This window comes from Phyllobates terribilis, unplaced genomic scaffold, assembly GCF_046119375.1.
Source record: "Phyllobates terribilis strain yellow unplaced genomic scaffold, ASM4611937v1 Scaffold_2__4_contigs__length_985480577, whole genome shotgun sequence".
NCBI lineage: Eukaryota > Metazoa > Chordata > Amphibia > Anura > Dendrobatidae > Phyllobates > Phyllobates terribilis.
In genome coordinates, this window is record NW_027362762.1 from 686444305 (window position 1) to 686465249 (window position 20945).

A 20945-nucleotide genomic window follows, 5' to 3' on the forward strand; every position below is an offset into this window, starting at 1 on the left:
CCAAGGTGTGGAGGAGTATTTTTTTTTTGTTTATTTATTTTACCTCATACACAAGTCTTTACCCTGGAAAGGAAGTTCCTTAACATATTCCACAGGAAAACCATTTCAGTTTAGTTTTTGAACGTTTTATTGTGAGCCTGTTAAAGTGGCTTAATACCTCTGACCACGTTGTTGACAGCAGTGACCTGGGGGTCAGAAATGCTTCCTGAGGCGATGCCCATGCTGTCCCCATGTCTTTTGAACACTGTCACTATCCTTTTGGGCACTTTTTAGGCTTTCTACAGACTGCCGGGGGTGCCGCCGCAAAAATGCTCGGGTCTCCAATAGACTAACATTGGGCTCGTTGCTCGGGTTGAGCACCCGAGCATCACGGTGAGCTCGGCCCGAGCTTCGAGCACCCGAGCATTCTAGTGCTCGCTCAAAAATATTGGCTACAGACTTTTAGGATTGGTACTTCCCATAGGTGGCAGCAGAGTTCCTGTTCTTTCCATCTGTGAAGAGTTGATTTGCATACAGTACAGTCAGCACACACTGCCTGCCGTCACATGGTTCCTCAGAAGTCAACATGCACCAAACTACACATCCCATGCTGCTTTGCTGCCAGTGTTTGAAGCAGTGAGGCAGCTTAATAGCTGGCATGTCCAGAGCCCGCTGGAGAGGCACAGGGGGAGCCCTGCTCGGTTTGCTGCTCCTTGCAGTGGGCTTATTGGTGGCCGCGCTGGTCCTGAGGACATACACACTGCCGAGCAGACAGGTCACCTGGCAGGGACCAGGTGCGGCAGAAGTGGAGTTTACACCTGATGAGAGGCAGCAGCTGAAGAGAGCGATAGTAGGTGAGTGACGGTAATAACATATATCAAGTGTGAGCGGTATTTATATTGAGGATAAGACTATATGACTGCATGACATGTAAGCTGAATAGATGGAGTGTATCAATACAGGAATATATAACCGGAGAGCAGAGTTGCCAGCTTGACTCTTTATTTTTTTCTGGACAGCTTATCAAAAAATCATGGACAGACAATATTTTTTATGGACACATTGGAAAACCATAATAAATCATTAAAATTATAATTGATATATGTCTACAGCCCAGAATTCTGATATGAAGACATCAGCTGCATTGACTATGAACTGTAAAATTATAACTATAGTTAAAAATTATCTATATAAGTTTCTTCAGCCTCAGAAAAAATCACGGATGGCTTACATTTTTCTACGGACTGGGCAAAAAAGTGCCTAATTTTTACCGACTGTCCTGGAATTTCTGAACGGTTGACAACCTTGCAGGAGAGCTGTATATGATGAGTGTTATCATCAGTATGTTATGTATGTGTGGCTTCTATGAACTGTATATAGTGATTATATAAGTATACATGATGACCTTTTGCATGAGCTGTACATACAACATAGTCATAGATGATATAACCTCTGTCAAACTATGTATAGAGAGAGAGACTTCTGAAATGTTTTAAGTCACAAATATTGTTATAAAATGCTGCAAAAAATGGATTGTTATCTTCGACAATTTTTAAACATAATTATGCCATAAATGTGTCCAAGAAATACAAGTCCACATTTTTTTCCACAGTCCACAAATTGTGGCAGTGTAAGCTAAGTACAAAACTATAAAAACTCAGGAGACATTTTATTGTGGAAAGTAAAGGATTTAGTTTATATACTTATTTCAAATTGCAGACGAAAATCTACAGCAACATCCCCATCAGCAACAAACTCAGCGTGTGAATGAGTTTTCATTTATATTTTGAAAACCTAGAAGGAAAATCTGCTGTGTATACTATATACAAACATGTAACAACTAAATACATCTTCTTTGAATTCTTTGGCTTTCCGTTTTGCATATAAATTAGCAGGCCCACTTCTGCCTCAGGTGGCGGTCTGAGGTGACTCTCACTGGGAGGGCTAGACTGGCCATCAGGCAAATGTCACACGGGCTGGCCCAGCTGTGGGCCACATTGACCTGCAGAACAGTTATCAGCATTGGCGTATTCCGGACGCTGATAGTGTTAACAGCTGTGGTAGAACACAGAGCCATCGGTTCCATGCTCCACCAGTTACATCAACAGGCTACAGGGTACTTTTAGCCTGTGGCATGTTGGAGTCCGACATCACGCAGGAGACATTGGGTGGTGCGATGACCTCACTGCAACATGCTGCCCTCTCTGGCGAACTGCGAGACAAGCCAGAAGAGGTGATGGAGACTGCATTGGATGGGGAGACTGGATTAGGTGATTTTAGTTATTATGCAACCCAGGAGTTGGGGGGCTGTGGTGGCATCATGTATTGTATGGGAAAATGTATTGTGGGGCCATCATACTATACTGTATACAAGAGGGTATGAGAACCTTATATTGCATATAGGGAGTTATGTAGCCATCATACTGTATATAAGGGGCTATGTGGCCATCCAAGGGTGTATAGGAAGCTGCTGTGGGGCCACCATACTGTTTATGGAGAGCTGTGGGGGCCTCATACTGTATATAGGGAGCAGTGGTGGCTGTCATACTGTGTATAATGGCTGTATGGGCCATTACATTGTGTATAGGGAGCTGTGAGGGCCGTCATATTGAATATAGGAAGCTGTTGAAACATTATACTGTATATATGGTAGCTGTGGTGGTCACCATGTGACATGCAGAAGTAGTGCTGTTGTTTCAAAAGCATCCATCAACTATTAGAAGTAACACAAGCACAGGAGACAGGAAGTATTGTGCTCCAGAAGTATCCAGCAACTAGAGGAGTTAACACAATCACAGGAGACAGGGAGTGTTTTAGCAGAGCCCCAGGGGGATTGTGGGGAAGTTGTTTACTGTCTGGCTAGAGCCGAAGAAAAAGGTGGTGTATGATCTGCATCTCACAGAAGGCAAGGGGTCAGAATTCAGGTTCTACCATTTCTGAGGACTTTTGTCAAATGTGTCTGGTCAGCAATTGAATCTATCCTGTGCCTGAGAGAAGCTGCTGCCTATGGTCGCCCTGAGTAAAGTTTCACCCAGGATTCCAACAAATTAATGTAACCGGTCTCGCTCCTATCTGAACTCAGGCGGCATACGGGTAATATTGGTGGCATGTATGGGGAATCCTGAGTGGGAATTAGTGTGTAGAGGGAGAAGAGGAAAAGTGTCTGGAAAAACACAGCAGCACAGCACCTCAATTCAACTCTGCTACACCAGTTAAAGGGGACCAGCCCTAATGAAAACTCACTAGCAGCAATAGATGTGGAAATACAAATGGACAGAATTAGTGAGCTGCTTCTTCAGTTAACCTGTGAAGAATTGAGAACAGTAGCAGAACATATAAAGATTTCAGAAGAACAGATTTCTAAGGCACAAAACCGCAGGCAACTGTTAGCTGCCATTAATGCAAAAATGGATGTGTTGGGGGAGAAAGAAGCTTCTAACCAGGTTGAAGTTGGAGGATGGAGGGGCGGCACCAATTACCAAAAGCAGGAATCTCTGTCCGCAGACAGAACTACAGGAATTGAAAGAACAATTCAAAGCCCTAACAACAGCCCTGCAGGAATCGACCAAAACCTCTGAACGGGTAACAGACTCAGACAGAACCTTTACCCTGCTCAGGTTAGATAAATCAGGGAGACATTCCTCTCTAACACCACAAATCATCATAAGGAAAGAATTCAAGATCCTGGGACAGATTGGAGAGTGTAAACAGAAAGAGAAACTGTCTTATATGAACTTGTTGCACTAGATTGATGTAGGCTTACAGAAAGGCTACCAGCCAGATGAGATCGTTGAGGGGGTGGTGAAAGCAATCAGCCCAGAACTGAACCTCCGTAGTATGCTAGAAATGAAGAGTCAATTGACCTTGCAACAACTGAAGATGATTTTAAAAAGGCACTATAAAAAAGAGAGTACTTCAGAATTGTTCAACTGACTCATTAACCTCTCACAGAAAAATAATGAATTACCCTAAAGTTTCTTGTTCAGAGCAATTGAACTGAAGGATAGACTGTTGTTTGCATCCACAGATGTAGAAGCGGAAGAGAAGTTTGATGCTGGACTAGTCCAGAAGAAGTTCTTGAGATCATTGGGAACGGGGTTAATCAGCGAAGACAGCAAGTTGCAGCTGAAACAGTACCTAGACGGTCATGGCATTCTGGACAAAGTCCTAATTGAAAAAATGAATGAGGCAGCTAGTTTGGAGTCAGAGAGCGAACAGAAGTTAAAGAAAGGCTCTGCTCCTAAAATCACCAAAATGAGTCAGCTGAAGTTGGAGACCCCCAGTGGCCAGTCTGAAGATCATCATGGAGACCCTCCAGTGCCACTTCCGAGAGGGAACCTTAAATCACAAACAAAAGAGAGGACCGCCAGCACTGACTGGGAGGAAGTAATAGGAGAACTGCGAGCCGAGTTGATTGAGGTGAAAAAGTTTATTCATTCCAGGCCAGAACTTGTATCCCTGAGACCCAGGAGTGTGTTCCAAAACAGAAGATACCCGGCTTGTGAAGCGTGCCGTTCATCAAACCAGAGTACGGTGTGTGTCCACTGTTTAAAATGTGGTGAGGAAGTACATTATGCCAAGGAATGCCAATGGTCACGGTCGTTTGGGTTAAAAGCAGGGCCGTAACTACAACCGAGGCAGCCGGGGCACTGCCCCGGGGCCCCAACCACCCGAGGGGCCCCAAACTGATGGTAAAAAATTGTATTTTAATACTTTAATTTCTCACAAAATACCCAGCTCCTATATTCCTGTCAGACAATGTCACCCGGAGGACAGGAGAGACTATCATTTCAATAATTTCCAGGAGCTCTGCCAGCTGTCAATGAATGGAAACCTGCACTGGCCTGGAGAGTCTCATAGCACAAGATTTGTAACAATATGTTAGTCTGGAGATCACAGAGAGTTGGCAAGGTGGGCACAGTGCACACTGACTGTAACAAACTCTCAGCATCATTGAGAGGAGACAGTCTCAGCAGACACAAATATCTCTGTGAGAAGCCCTGCTATAGGTCTATACTGCTGCGAGGGGGAGGGGAGGAGGAGGAAGTCTCCATAATCACACATTCCTCCTGGCTCCGGGTCATGCAGTATCTATCTTCTCAGTCATCTGCCTCTTGTTTTCAATAATCATAGCTGTGTACAACCCCCACTCTCCTCACAACCGGGAGGGAGCAATAATGACTGCTGTACCTGTGGTCAGGGGTTGTAGTGTGAAGTGTGAAGTCCACCTCGTATCGAAATCCTTACAATCTGAAACCATGGACCTCTTGTCTGCATATGAGTTATTGGGTAATGCATTGTTAAAGATAACCGAAATGCGTGAAACGTTCGAACCACTTGTTTCTGAAGCATCAGATGTGTGTAGTCAATGGGGAATAAAAAATTAATTTCACCAGAACAGAGTAAGGAAAGTGAAGAAACACTTTGATGAGTTGTGTGAAGCCGAGAGATTAGCAGACCCAACAACTTGTTTCCGAGTTACTGTGTTCTATCCAATGGTAGACACACTTTGTACTCAACTTCATCGCCGCTTTGAAGGGATGAAAGCTGTTCTTGACTCTTATGAAGTAATACAACCTGATTTTTTGGCCAGTGCAAGTGAAAGAGATATTCACAAAAAAGCTGTTGATTTTGTTAACAAGTTTGCAGATGATGTAACTCCAGCCTTTCCTTCACAGTTATGTTCAGTAAAAAATTTGTTTCAAAAGCAACTGGAAAAAATGAAAATTGTTAAGGAATTTGCTGATTTCCTAATAGTCGAGCATTCTTCACTTTCATCAAGCTATCCAGACGTTTGCACAGCGTGCATCATGTATTTCACTGTTCCTGTGACTGTGTCTAAGGCTGTGTGCCCACGATGCGTTTTTTAAGCGTTTCCGCAGCGGCAAAAGCGCTGCAGAAATGCTTAAAAAACGCATGGTAGAAGGCCTGCCATGTCCCCCAATGATAATCCGTATGTGCTGTGCACATGCTGCGGAAATTTCCGCTGCGGATTATCATTACGGAAAAAAACGCAGCACTACCAATTATTTTGCGGAAGTGCTGGGTTTTCGCCGCCATTGACTTGCATTAGAACGCGCCAATTCCGCAAGACTGCATCTGTACTTGCGTAATTGGCGCGTTCTAATGTGCGGATGGTACCCGGGTGTAGAGGAGAGGAGAGTCTCATCCACACCCAGGTACCCTTAAAAAAGCTGTAAAAAAAGAATAAAATAAAAAATAAATATATATTTACCTTCTGGCGGCCCGCGCTGCGCTCCTCCTTGCTTCCCGGCACTTCGCGATGGAATGAAGGACCTGCGCTGACATCAGAATCATGTGACGGGTCACGCGACGCTGACGTCGGCAGGTCCTTCAATCCACCGCTGCCGGCAGCCGGGATGGTGAAGCACGACAGCATGGGCCATCGGAGGGTAAGTATATATTTATTTTTTTATTTTTTGACATTCTCTCGGGTCACACTATATAAATCCATGCTGTTTGCATGGATTTATATAGTGTGACCAAGTTGACAAGCACTTTCCAAGTGATGCTAAAATCGCTTGGAAAGCGCTTGTCAACCCTCATGCGGAAATGCAAGTGAAGAATGCTTCACTTCCGCATGTCCCCGGCAGGAAAACGCATGTACAATCCCCATGTGTTTTTTTCTGCCAGGGAGATGCAGAAACGCTCAGGAAAAAATCCTGAGCATTTCTGCATCGTGGGCACATAGCCTAAGGCTGAACGATCCTTCTCTAAGCTTAAACTCATAAAAAAACTATTTGAGAAGTACTATGGCTCAAGAAAGACTCAGCAGCTTAGCTTTACTTTCAATTGAGAATGATCGAGCTCAACAGATCAACTTTGACAAAGTAATTGATGAATTTGCTTCTCTGAAAGTTAGGAAACAAATGTTTAAGTAGCTGTTTAAAACTGAACAAATTGGTAATGTTTAAGTAATGTTATGTTTAAGTGAACAAAGTTTAAATATATACTGTTTAAAACTACTTAATATTTAATAAACATATACAGTTATTTGAAAATTGTGCAATATTTGGAACTATTCACCTTATTAATTTTCCAAACATATTCACTGAATATTTAACTTCTAAAACTTGCATCATAAACAACAAAATCTATTAAAGTCTTGCGGAACGTGGTGAAGCCTGTGTGTTGTATACAACAATACATAGCAGGCTTCACCACGTTCTGCATAACCTCTAGTGATTGAAATTTTGAGGGGCCCCACTATGAAGTTTTGCCCCGTGGCCCCGAAGTTTATAGTTACGGCACTGGTTAAAAGACAGGAGGTTGCCAGTACGGAGCGACTGGTAACCACGACACGAAGGAGGCCCCAGAAGCAAATCCAAATCTCACCAAACCCCAGAACGGCACATGAGGTAAAACGGCTGCATCAGTACTATCCCCAAGTGTGTTCCCGTCTACCAGCTGCAAGAGAGACAGGGGTATCAGTTACTTAATGCCCAGTGTGGAGGTTAAACGATGTACTCCTGGGAGGAGGATTCCTCAGTCAGTAAAGATAGCCTCATCAGCCTAATCGGTGAAAGGTGATTTATACAGTGGCAGCTAGATGAACTCCTGGTAAAAGCACTGTGGGACACAGGAGCCCAAGCGAGCCTTTTAAATGAAGAATGGGGAAGGCGCTACCTGCCACGTACCTGCCTTCGGTCGCTAAAAGAACTCATAGGACCAGTGGAACTCCACGGCAAAGCTGTCAACCAGACCGAAATCCCTTTCATAGGCTGGACGGAAGTGACTTTCCAACTGAGGGCCACGAAGAAGAGCAACACCATTGAGCTTCTGGTACCTTTTCTCGTGACCAGTGATCAGAACGTGGCAGAGGATCCTATTCTGTGTTATAATGTAATCAGTGAGGTCATCACGAAACACAAGTCAGGGATGCTGGTGGTGGATGCAATTGCCACATCACATGCCATGCCCAACGCCGTGGCGGAAAATGTAATTCATAGAGTAAAGAAAGCACAGAATACAATGGACCTAAAAGAAGTCAAGGTAGGCTGGCGCCCAACCATCATCCCTGCAAACTAAATGGTGGGGGTGAGGTGTGAAGTGTGGGTAGAACCGGGAAGAAAAGTCCAAAAAAGACTGTTCGTGCCAAAAGACTCCTCAGAACTTCTGGAAGGCCTAGTTCAAGGTGAGACTGTGCTTATGATTCCTACTGGTGGGTTTGCTCGAGTGAAAGTACCGGTGATGAATACTACGAAACACGAAATTAGACTGGATCCAAAGACTGTGTTAGGTCACATTGAAACCGTTAAAACTGTATAACTAGCCAGTGTGAGACCCGCCCAGGGGTCTACCGTGAATTCAGTCTCCCCACCAAGGAACAGGATTTGCCCAGAGGAGGAATTTGCACGACCCACCTCAAGGTCCTGGGATCCCCCTGCATCCCTGGAACACTTGTGTGCTGAAGATATAGCGATAGCAAAACAGATGCTGAGAGAAGAGTGTCATGCATTCTCTAAAGATGACTCTGATATAGGCTGTATCCCGTCGTTGCAATTGAAAATCAATGAAGGACACGACCCCAGTAACCAGAAGTTACATGTATGTGCTGAAACCATTACACCGTGAAGTGAAAGAGTATTTACAAGATCTAATCAACAGAGGTTGGGTCCAAAAGTTGAAGCTGTCTTATTCCTTTCCTATTGTTTGTGTTAGGAAGAAGGACGGTACGTTGAGACTCTCTTGTGATTACTGGGAAATAAACCGAATTTCAGTATCTGTTCGGCACCCAATACCAAAGATTCAAGATATGCTGGATAGCCTATCAGGAAGTACCTGGTTCTCTGTCCTCGATCAGGGTAAAGCATACCATCAAGGGTTTGTTGAAGAGTCCAGTAGACCCTTGACAGCATTCATCACACCGTGGGGGTTATATGAGTGAATCCTCATACCGTTTGGGCTCAGTTCAGCCCCAGCAGAATTTCAGAGGAACATGGAGGCCTGTTTGGAAGGATTGAGCGATGATATCTGCCATCCGTACTTGGATGACAATGTGGTACACAGCAAAACCTTCTGGGAGCATGTTGAACACACAAGGACTGTATTACAGCGGTATCAACAACACGGAGTTAAGTTGACCCCAAAGAAGTGTGAACTGTTCAAAAGGCAAGTCCGCTTTCTAGGCAAAATTGTGTCTGGAGAAGGATATACCATGGACCCAGCAGAAATCGCTCTGGTACTGGCCTTAAAAGACAAGCGACCCTCTACTGTCGGGGAGTTGAGGCAGATCTTAAGATTCCTCTCCTACAATCGTACTTGCATTCGGAACTTCTCCAGGATTGCCGCCCCGCTATACCTCCTCTTGGGGGGGACAACAGATTCAACAACACCCACGGAGAAAAAGAAGAACGCGGGTAGGACCAGGCTTAAAAGCAACTACGCCGTTTCATCCCAACAGCCCATTCTCTGGACATCAGACCACCAGGAGGTATTGGAAGAACTAGTAGACTACCTGGTAAAACCACCCATCTTGGGATATCCTCATTTCAACTTACCATTTGTTCTTCATTGTGACGCTTCTCAAGTTGGACTGGGATTTGCCCTGTATCAGCATCAAGATGGAAAATTGCGAGTCATCGGTTACGGTTCTAGAACGTTGACAGACTCCGAGAAGAATTACCATCTACAATCTGGAAAATTGGAGTTAATGGCATTGAAATGGGCTATCTGTGAACGATTTAGAGATTATCTCTACTACAGCAAAGAGTTTGAGGAAAACACTGACAACAACCCTTTGACCTATGTCCTCACTACAGCCAAGCTGAATGCAACGGATCAAAGATGGGTCGCTGAACTAGCTGACTTCAATATCAGCATCAAGTACAGGCCAGGAAAATGAAATGGGGATGCTGACGGATTGTCGAGAATGCCACTAGAGCCTGAGGAGTTCATGCAATAATGCTCGGAGGAAGTCAGTCTGGAAGCAATTGAGAGCACTACCCAAGCAGTGCAAGCTTATCTAGAGGAAGACACACCATTGTAGTGTCCGTTGACGATGGAAACCACCATAAAAGCAAGAGAACAAGATCACCCCTTATCCGCTCAACAACTACCAAAAGGAAAAATCCATAGAGCACAACGGGAAGATCAGATACTTGGTAGAATACTACTTTATGTGAACCAAAATGGGTTTCCAAGTAAACGGGAGAGAGATAATGAGTCACCAGCAGTATCTGTTTTAGTTAAAGAATGGACAAAGCTCTACCTCACTGAAGACGGTATCCTGTATCGTAAAAGAGGACAAATCTGCCAGTTGGTACTACCCAGAGGATTCCGTAGATTGGTCTTCAAAGAACTCCATGAAAATATGGGACACCTGGGAGTGGAAAGGACAACAAATTTGATCCGTGAACGTTTTTTCTGGCCATACATGCAGAGAGATATTGAGAGGTACGTGGCCAGGGAGTGTGGGTGTCTGAAAGATAAACGTCCCAACACATCAACCCAGGCACCTATGGGCAACATCCAAACTACGTATGCGTTTGAGATGGTCTCAATAGACTTTCTACATCTCGAGACGTGCAAGGGTGGTTACAAATACATCTTGGTGGTGATGGACCATTTTACTCGATTTGCTCAAGCATATGCCACCACCAATAAATCGGGTCGAACAGCGGCAGAGAAGATCTTCAATGATTTTGCTTTGAGGTTTGGGTTGCTTACGAGTTTACACCACGACCAAGGAAGAGAATTTGAGAACCAGCTCTTTGCCAAGCTAGGAAACTACTGTAGAATTCAGAGATCCCACACAACGCCCTATCACCCACAGGATAATGGACAAGTGGAACGTTTTAACCGGACATTATTGTTGATGTTGCGCACTTTAACAGCTGACGAGAAGAAAAACTGAAAGAGTTCTCTGTCAAAAGTGATACATGCCTATAACTGTTCAAAGAGCGATGCAACGGGTTACTCACCCTTCTTCCTATTGTATGGACGATCGCCAAGACTGCCAAACGACATCATGTTCGATACTCCGGTGTCAGAGACTTACAGAACATATCCGGAGTACGTTGGGTAATGGAAGGAGTCAGGGGCATACAGTATAGCATCCAAAGTGGTTACGCCAATACAGATCAAGAGTAAGGAGTACTATGATTGAAAATGTTATGGAGCAGAATTGGCACCGGGAAGCCGGGTGCTAGTCAAGAATATACGTGAGAAAGGTGGTCCAGGAAAACTTAGTTTATACTGGGAAGACAAGGTGTATGTGGTCGTAAAGAGAAAAGACGATGACACTCCAGTGTATGAAATTCTATTAGAAAGAGGGGACAAGAAAACCAGAATAGTCCGTCAGAATTTATTACTACCCTATGATTATCTCTCACCACAAGAAGACTTCCCAGAAGCAGACCGACATCGACCAAGATCGACTAAGGGACCACCATAGACTGAAGCTCCGGAGGTGGATAGTGACCTTGATAGTTCCAATGAGGAAGAGCACACCGGTGTATTTCTCGGACCGGCAAGGAGAGGGATGTACCATCCTCAAGAGAGTGAACTAAGTCCTGAGGCTCCAGAGTTTATACCAAGGAGTACAGATGAAGTCCAATTCAGATCTGATGATCGAACACCGGTCACTGGAGATACCGATTGACACTTAGGAGTAGCAGAATTACCAGATCAGGTGGAAACGGACGATTCAAGAGAAGTACAGGAACTTAGAGAGGCAGTTCCAAGATCATCTGAGGAAGTTTGAGAAATGAGTGCAGCAGAAGAAACTCCTGTAACCGAAAAACCCGTGGTATCTGAGGAACAACCCACCCGAAGGATGTCGACTCGAGAAGTGAGGAGGCCCGTGATGCTGATGTATGTGAGACACTTGGCGAATTGAGTCAAGTGCCAAGGACTGTCGACTGGAAACAGGTATTTCTGACTATGGACCAGGTAAGCCCACTGGAGTGGTATTCAGTATGGAAGATGTTGCCTACTGGAAAGACTTGTTTTCATGCTTTGATTTTCCTTAAAAGACTTTGTAGAAACAAAGAACTGTTAAAGCCTAGTGAGAGAGAGCTGGTTGAAGACATACGAAAAGCTCCAGCTGAAGAAATGCTGATTGTTTTAATTGTGTTAATTGTTTATTTCTTACAGGCGTCCTACAAGAAAAAGGTCATCAGAATAGGTTGTTATCAATGTTTATGAATGTTATACTAATTTGACAATGTCAATCTGTATATGAAGTTATTCAACTTTCACCACTGTCTCAGAATTGGTCAGATTGACCAATTAAGACGAATGTCGAGGACGACATTCAAAAAGGAGGGAAGAGTGTGACATGCAGAAGTAGTACTGTTGCTTCAAAAGCTTCCAGCAACTATTAGAAGTAACACAGGCACAGGAGACAGGAAGTGTTGTGCTCCAGAAGCATCCAGGAACTAGAGGGGTTAACACAGTCACAGGAGACATGGAGTGTTTTAGCAGAACTTAAGGGGGATTGTGGGGAAATTGTTTACTGTCTGGCTAGAGCCGAAGAGAAAGGTGGTGTATGATCTGCATCTCACAGAAGGCAAGGGAACAGAATTCAGGTCAAGAGGCAAGCTAAACACAGGTCAGATAGACTCCCTGAGCTAACAGTGTGGAGTATTATTGGGCAGAAAGATAAGGACTGGGAAGAATCCTGTCATAGGGATCATCTCCCTCATCAAACCCTCCCCTCCTCCATCTCCATGCAGGATAAAGAATGCTGTGTACTATTGAGTCTTTGTGAAGGAAAAGCCTGTGGTTGTGTATGCATTAAAACTGTGCGGTACTGTGCTACTGGATAGACTGAGTACTACTCTGCTGCGAAGGAGATTGTACTGTTGTTACTGAAGCCTGTTGCTAAAGAGACACGTAAATTGCACTGGCCGTGCCTCATTAAATGTTACTGTTCTACCGTTTCTGAGGACTCTTATCAAATGTGTCTGGTCAGCAATTGAATCTATCCTGTGCCTGAGAGAAGCTGCAGTCTATGGTCGCCCTGAGTAATGGTTCCCCCAGGATTCCAACTAATTCATGTAACCGGTCTCGCCCTTATCTGAACTTAGGCGGCATATGTATAACAATCATACTGTATATAGGAGGCTGTGTATGTGTAACAATCATACTGTATATAGGAGGCTGTGAGGCCATCATAGCATATATATATATGTTATATAGTATATAACATATACAGTACAGACCAAAAGTTTGGACACACCTTCTCATTTAAAGATTTTTCTATATTGTCATGACTTTGAAAATTGTACATTCACACTGAAGGCACCAAAACTATAAATTAACACATGTGGAATTATATACTTAACAAAAAAGTGTGAAACAACTGAAAATATGTCTTATATTCTAGGTTCTTCAAAGTAGCCACCTTTGCTTTGATGACTGCTTTGCACACTCTTGGCATTCTCTTGATGAGCTTCAAGAGGTAGTCACCGGAAATGTTTTTCACTTCACAGGTGTGCCCTGTCAGGTTTAATAAGTGGGATTTCTTGCCTTATAAAAGGGGTTGGGACCATCAGTTGTGTTGTGCAGAAATCTGGTAGATACACAGTTGATAGTCCTGTTGAATAGACTGTTAGAATTTGTATTATGACAAGAAAAAAGCAGCTAAGTAAGGAAAAACGAGTGGCCATCATTACTTTAAGAAATGAAGGTCAGTCAGTGCGAAAAATTGGGAAAACTTTGAAAGTGTCCCCAAGTGCAGTTGCAAAAACAATCAAGCGCTACAAAGAAACTGGCTTACATGAGGACCGCCCCAGGAAAGGAAGACCAAGAGTCACCTCAGCTTCTGAGGATAAGTTTAACAGAGTCACCAGCCTCAAAAACCACAGGTTAACAGCAGCTCAGATTAGAGACCAGGTCAATGCCACACAGAGTTCTAGCAGCAGACACATCTCTTCAACAACTGTTAAGAGGAGACTTTGTGCAGCAGGCCTTCATGGTAAAATAGCTGCTAAGAAACCACTGCTAAGGACAGGCAACAAGCAGAAGAGACTTGTTTGGGCTAAAAAACACAAGGAATGGACATTAGACCAGTGGAAATCTGTGCTTTGGTCTGATGAGTCCAAATTTGAGATCTTTGGTCCCAACCACCGTGTCTTTGTGCGACGCAGAAAAGGTGAACGGATGGACTCTACATGCCTGGTTCCCACCGTGAAGCATGGAGGAGGAGGTGTGATGGTGTGGGGGTGCTTTGCTGGTGACACTGTTGGGGATTTATTCAAAATTGAAGGCATACTGAACCAGCATGGCTACCACAGCATCTTGCAGCGGCATGCTATTCCATCCGGTTTGCGTTTAGTTGGACCATCATTTATCTTTCAACAGGACAATGACCCCAAACACACGTCCAGACTGTGTAAGGGCTATTTGACCAAGCAGGAGAGTGATGGGGTGCTACGCCAAATGACCTGGCCTCCACAGTCACCAGACCTGAACCCAATCGAGATGGTTTGGGGTGAGCTGGACCGCAGAGTGAAGGCAAAAGGGCCAACAAGTGCTAAGCATCTCTGGGAACTCCTTCAAGATTGTTGGAAGACCATTTCCGGTGACTACCTCTTGAAGCTCATCAAGAGAATGCCAAGAGTGTGCAAAGCAGTCATCAAAGCAAAAGGTGGCTACTTTGAAGAACCTAGAATATGACATATTTTCAGTTGTTTCACACTTTTTTGTTAAGTATATAATTCCACATGTGTTAATTCATAGTTTTGATGCCTTCAGTGTGAATGTACAATTTTCATAGTCATGAAAATACAGAAAAATCTTTAAATGAGAAGGTGTGTCCAAACTTTTGGTCTGTACTGTATATGTTATATATATATATAGTTGAGCTTTGGTGGCCATCATATGGTGTACAGGAAGCTGTGGGGACATTATACTGTATATAGGGAGTTATGGAGAATTATACTGTGTATAAGGGGTTATGGGGAATCATGTCACATATAGGGTAGCTGTGGGGTCTATCATACTGTATATAGGAAACTGTGGGAACATTATACTGTAAATAACAGAGCTGTGGTGGACATCATACTATATATAGGGGAGCTCTGGTGACCATCATATTGTATATAGGAAACTGTAGGGGCATCATATTGTATATAGGGAGGTGTGGCAACATCATACTATATAAAGGGAGATATCTGGAGATCATACTGTTTATACTGTTTATAGGGACTGTAGGTCATCAGAGTGGAGGTTATAGGTCATAAGGGGTGATGGTGTGTTATCATAATTCATAAGGGCAGACAATGTGGAGTTTATAGTTCATAAAGGTAAACAGTCTGGTAGTCATAGCTTATAGGAGAGGAGGATAGAGTGGAGGTTATATTTCATAAGGGTGCATGGTATGGACAATATAGTTCATAGGGAGGCAGCGTAATAGCTATAGATCATAAGGGGTGATGGTGTCTTGTAGTTCATAAGAGAGGATGGTTCATGCGGGATGCGATATATAGATTATGGTGTTCATAAAGGGTGTTAATATGTTATAGCTCATAAAGGAAGGTGGTGAGGAGGTAATATTTTATAGAAGAGGACAGTGTGATCTCTATGTACCATAAGAGGAACCATGTGGAAGTCATTTTATGCAAGGGGCAATTATTATTCAGGGGAACAGCATAAACAGATATTTTTTATTCAGGAGCATTATAATGTTACTGTTAAGGGCACCTTGTTGGAAAGTGCATCAGAAAAATGGAGAAGAGGGAAATTTGCAGAATCAAGCTGTGGATGTCTGAAGTCATCTTGGCATCTGGACCAGATGGAGACAAAAGGGATGAGAATGACTCAAATCAGAGAAGATGTCACCTATAATGTACCTGGATGTAAATGTTAATTTGTTATGTGACTGTATCTAATCAGTACTATGGTTCCTGTATGGTCTGCAGTCAGATGATGACTGGTAACAACAATTCTCAGTATCTCCTTACCATTGTTAGTTAAAGGGGTATTCCCATCTCCAAGATCCTATCTTAATATGTAGTACTTGTAGTAATAATAATAATAATATTATTGTACATTGTGGGGGCTGACTTGACATTGCAATTGATCACAGTATTAAACTTTGCGCTGTACTCGTGTTTTGGTGGTGGTGATGTACTCATGCACTGATGTTGGTGTTGGTGATGTATTAATGCACTGATCATGGTTCTGGTGATTCATTCATGTACTAATGGTGGTTCTGATAATGTCTTGATGTACTGATAGTGCATGAAAACAGCACCATAAAAACTGATGATAGTTCTGGTTCTGTATTCATATACTGAGTGTTTTTCTTGTGATGTTTTCATGTACTGATGATGGTTTTGGTGCTGTATTCCTGTACGTACTGATGGTGGTTCTGGTGGTGTATTCATGTACTGATGATGGTTTTGGTGCTGTATTCATTTATAGGAGACAGTGATTTGTTTTATATATTGAAATGCTGAGGTATTGCAATATATAGTATTAGCATATATAGTATCAGATGTTTGAAGATTAAAGTTTTCTTAATGTGACTTAATAACAATAAATGAATTCTATAAAAATCAATGATTGAATTGTGTTTGTTCACTGCAGATTATAGTGCACTGCGGGTCGGGGCACCATTTAAATTTTCACCTCAGACAGTAGAAAAGCTACAATCAGCCCTGCAAATTACACCATGTCATTATTTACTTTACAAGAACCAGGTCAAGATGCAGAAGCAATGTGTGAAGAAATAAATACATCTATAATCAAAGGCCTTTAATTAATAGTTCATCAGCAAGTGTAATCACTTCTATAAAAGCAGAGGTTGTGATAGTTTGCTGGTCCTGAGCATTCAGGCATGTGTTAAAACAAAGCCAAGGAAGAAAGATATCAGCAATGATGTTAGAGCAACAATTGTTTCTGCCCATCAATCTGTGAAGATGTTAAAGTTCTCTTGCTAAGGTGGGCTCACAAAGCTGCAGGTCAGGGTATACAAAGAGCCAGAGTGATGGCACACCAGGCTAGAAGGTACGTGAAATAGTAGGGACTCAGATAAACATTGCGGTGAGTTGTAGGCCATATTGCAGCTAAGGACAAGGAAGAGTAAAAAGCGTCTGAAAAAGTGAATGAAAGATAGGGAAAGCCAGCATCAACAAATAAAAAACACTTTATTTGCTTCTTTGTTAAACTGATACACAAGCCATATAAAAACACAGGAGAAAGTATTAACTGAATTACGCATTTTATGCTCTTTCAGCCATTAGTCTTAGTATGAAGTGAAAGAGAGGAAATTTAGGACTTGAATATTATTGATGACCTATTAGATTAATTTTAATACCTGGGGGAATAATGCTTTCCATAGGAGGAGCTATATGTCAAAACACAAAGTGTGACCAACAACAGAATATAACAGGATATGGGTGCATAATGAAAATGACCTTAGAACAGGTTTCTGTTAATTATTAGAATCAGTGTCATATATTAGAAGCAAAAAAAATCTTGAACCTTGCCGTGCATCTCCTATTGCAGACGGTGAGCTGATAACATTGCCCTCTTTCATAATTGCTACCATAGTCTTGATCACTTCTATATCACCACAATTTCTTCTATGAAGCCTATTCACATAAAGAAAATGATGGGAACTAAGGACATTACAGCCCTTAAGTTTGCAGATGACTGCCGAAATCGACTGTAAAAAATCACTAAAATGTTTGAGATACTGACGTATGACACAGAGGACATGTTTATGAAGGAAACCAAAATATGGTAGGTTTTATCTACTTTCAAAAATTATATCAGCAAGTCCATGATTCCCTGAGATTTACATATCCGGACAATACCCACTACCTTATTTTCCAACACGTTTTCAGAAGAATGGGATAAAATACATTCAGAATGCTCAACGTAACTAATGTGTTTGTTATGATGGTATAGCAACTCACTCAGGAAATTAGTTAATACACTAAAACTGCAACTGACCCTGCCAGTTCCTGTACAGTCTAGAGATTCTGACCCCGCAGTCTGTAGTGGTTCCTGTGTGAGCTGAGATAGCCCTAACAACAGACTAGACGATGGCAACTCGTACCTATGCTGCCTGAAAGGCCATTGAGTGCTACACGTCCCTCCTAAAGAACTGGACGTCAGAGCAGAGTGCTAATTACCTAGAGAGGGGAAAGTGTGCTGAAATAGAAAGAGATCCCAGAGTGAGTAAAACAAACCACGAAATACAAAATAAAGGATTAAGTACATACTGTTAGAGAATATGCTGCCTTCTTCCTAAAAAGAAACAGAAGATAGGTGCAGGGTAAAGAACATAAACAGCAGAGAGATAAACCCTAGCTGGTCTTTCCCTGACTGGCTTAAACTACAGCAGTATGGCTAGACATCTAAATGAGACTATCATCAGCAGGAAATACCAGCAGGGGAAAAGTATATAGAGCCGCACCTGAAAGGTGATAGGGCAGACATATGAGTAAATGAAAACACTTGTTACCCTAAAAAGACTGAAGCAAGGATAACAGAAAATAAACACTCAGAGAAAAGGTGTATCTGCTGTGGCTTGGCGGACAGAGAAGCTGACCACAAAGCACAAGCTCAAAGGTTCGAACCCAGATGCATGACAGCGTTTAATTGAACATGAGGAGAAAACCTTGTTTACTACATGAATGGAAATAAAGCAGTTACAAAATGATGCCAAATACAAAAATGATATTGCCAAATACACTAACTTCAGTGAATTTTCCATATTAGATGAAAAAATAAAAAAAGCCTTTGGAAAATTATAGAAACAAAACAAATCAAAAGTATACATAATCTAGAGGACTATCGTTCAAATATGGTATATTCCTGGTTTAAATCCAAAAATAAGAGTTCAATCTTAAAGAGGTTGTCCACTGTTACGATGTCGGGTGGAGGAACCACTGTGCTGTGGTACAAGGAAGGACCAGAGGGTTGTAACTAGGGACCTACTCGGACCGACCTTGGCTATACGACGGCTTAGTCAACTCCGTGAACCAAGTAGGGACCGGGAAGATGGACCAGGTGCTACTCTGGGATCGACCTCGTGTGAGAGCATGTGACTCCAACTGACTCTGACTGGCACGACAGATAGGCAGGTAGAAGGACACGGTTGGTAGGCAGGCAGACGGACACAACTGGCAGGCAGGCTGGTGGGCACGGCTTGATAGACAGCCTGGCGGGCACAGCTGATAGACTGCCTGGCGTGCACGGCTGATAGACAGGCTGGCGGGCACGGCTGGGACCTGAGGGCTGATAAGCGTGTTAGAACACTGACTTTCAACATTACACAGGTATCTCCCCCATCTTGGGGGAGTTGCCGTAAGTAGGTGATGTCCTCCGGCCATTGGCCGGGGACATCTTAGGACGGTTTGCGCGGCCCCTTTAAGAAACAGCGAGTGCACTCGCACGCGCCCTAAGCACAGTGCCCGGGGATCTGCGTGCACCCCGGGCATGCCTGGCGTGGAGCAAAGCAGGGGGAGCGGCACATCCGGGGCCGTGGTAGTAAGGGGATCGGCGTCTCAGCCTGGGGAGGGAGGTAGACAGCAGAGTCGCCGGTGCTACAGTACCCCCCCTTTAAGCACCCACTTCTTCAAGCCCGCAAGGAAATTCTCTAGGAGAAGAGGAGTGTGGATGTTCTCCCTGGACTCCCAGGACCTCTCCTCAGGACCAAACCCCTTCCAATCCACAGGAAAAAATGTTTTTCCTCTTACCCTCTTGATAGCCAGAATGTTCTTTACCTCAAAAACATCCTCAGCGCAGACTAGAGCTGGAGTGGTACCCGGATCATCAGAGAAGGGATTGAGGATGACAGGCTTGAGGAGAGACACATGAATGGAGTTGGGGATCCGTAACGAGGCAGGGAGTTTCAGCTTGTATGCCACTGCATTAATTTGTCTAAAAATCTCGAAAGGGCCAATGTACCGTGGACCCAACTTGTACGAAGGTACTTTTAAACTGTAGCAAAGAAGATTTTATGTTTTCCCAGATAACAAAGAAGTCTTTAACAAGAGACTATGCGGCAAGATTGTCAATACAAGTGGAAAAAGAAAACGGGATATTGGGATGCTGACCGTATACCACAAAAAACGGAGATCTGGCTGAGGATTCGCTCACATGATTATTGTAGGAGAATTCGGCCCAAGGCAGGAGTTGCACCCAGTTGCTATGGTGGACATTGATGAAGTGCCGAAGGAAACTAGTGAGGATCTGATTGATACGCTCAACCTGGCCATTAGACTGTGGGAGATAAGCTGATGAGAAATCCAATGCGACATTCAGAAGCTTGCACATGGCTCTCCAGAAGCGTGAGGTAAACTAGACCCCTTTATCCGAGACAATATGAAGAGGTAGGCCGTGGAGACGGAAGATGTGAAGAATGAATTCTTTAGCCACCCAATTGACAGTACAACCGTCTGATACAGGGAGATACGTGATGAAATCCATCGCAATATGCTGCCACGGAGCGGAAGACACAGGTAAAGGAAGCAGTCGACCCATCAAAAGTTGCCTAGGAGTCTTGTTTGGGCACAGGAAGAGCAGGCAGAGACGAAATCCGCAACATCCTTGCATAGGGTCAGCTACCAATAATGTTGGAAAATGAGCAGAACCGTCTTCTTCTGTCCAGCATGGCCTGCTAGTTTAGACGAATGACCCCAGAGTAGGATCCTCTTCCTATCTGGAGACCCCACAAAAGTCTTACCTGGGGGAAGACGACACAGATCAAACGGAGCAACCGTAATTATTCTGGAGGGCTCAATGATGTGTTGAGGCTCTTCCTCTTGGTCAGTCAATAGAAATTATCTGGAGAGCACGTCTGCCTTGATATTTTTATCCCCCGGCTGGAAGTGGAGAATAAAATTGAAGCAGGCAAAGAACAGAGACCATCTGGCCTGACGAGGGTTACGTCGTTGAGCGGACTGCAAGTAGGAGTGATTCATCCACTGGATGCAGGGCCCCCTCTAGTAGGAAATGCCATTCCTCCAGCGTCAGTTTGATGG

The 20945-nt window shown here is 43.5% G+C and overlaps 1 protein-coding gene across 1 annotated transcript in view; it reads left to right on the forward strand.

Moving 5' to 3' along the window:
* The first annotated feature begins 521 nt into the window (after positions 1-521).
* The window catches only part of PM20D1 (peptidase M20 domain containing 1), a 102518-nt gene continuing 82094 nt past the window's right edge, over positions 522-20945 (forward strand). The window contains exon 1 of the mRNA XM_073666948.1: positions 522-833. Within this exon, the coding sequence (XP_073523049.1) occupies positions 638-833 (196 nt within the window). The 5' untranslated portion in view covers positions 522-637. The remainder of the gene's footprint in view (positions 834-20945) is intronic.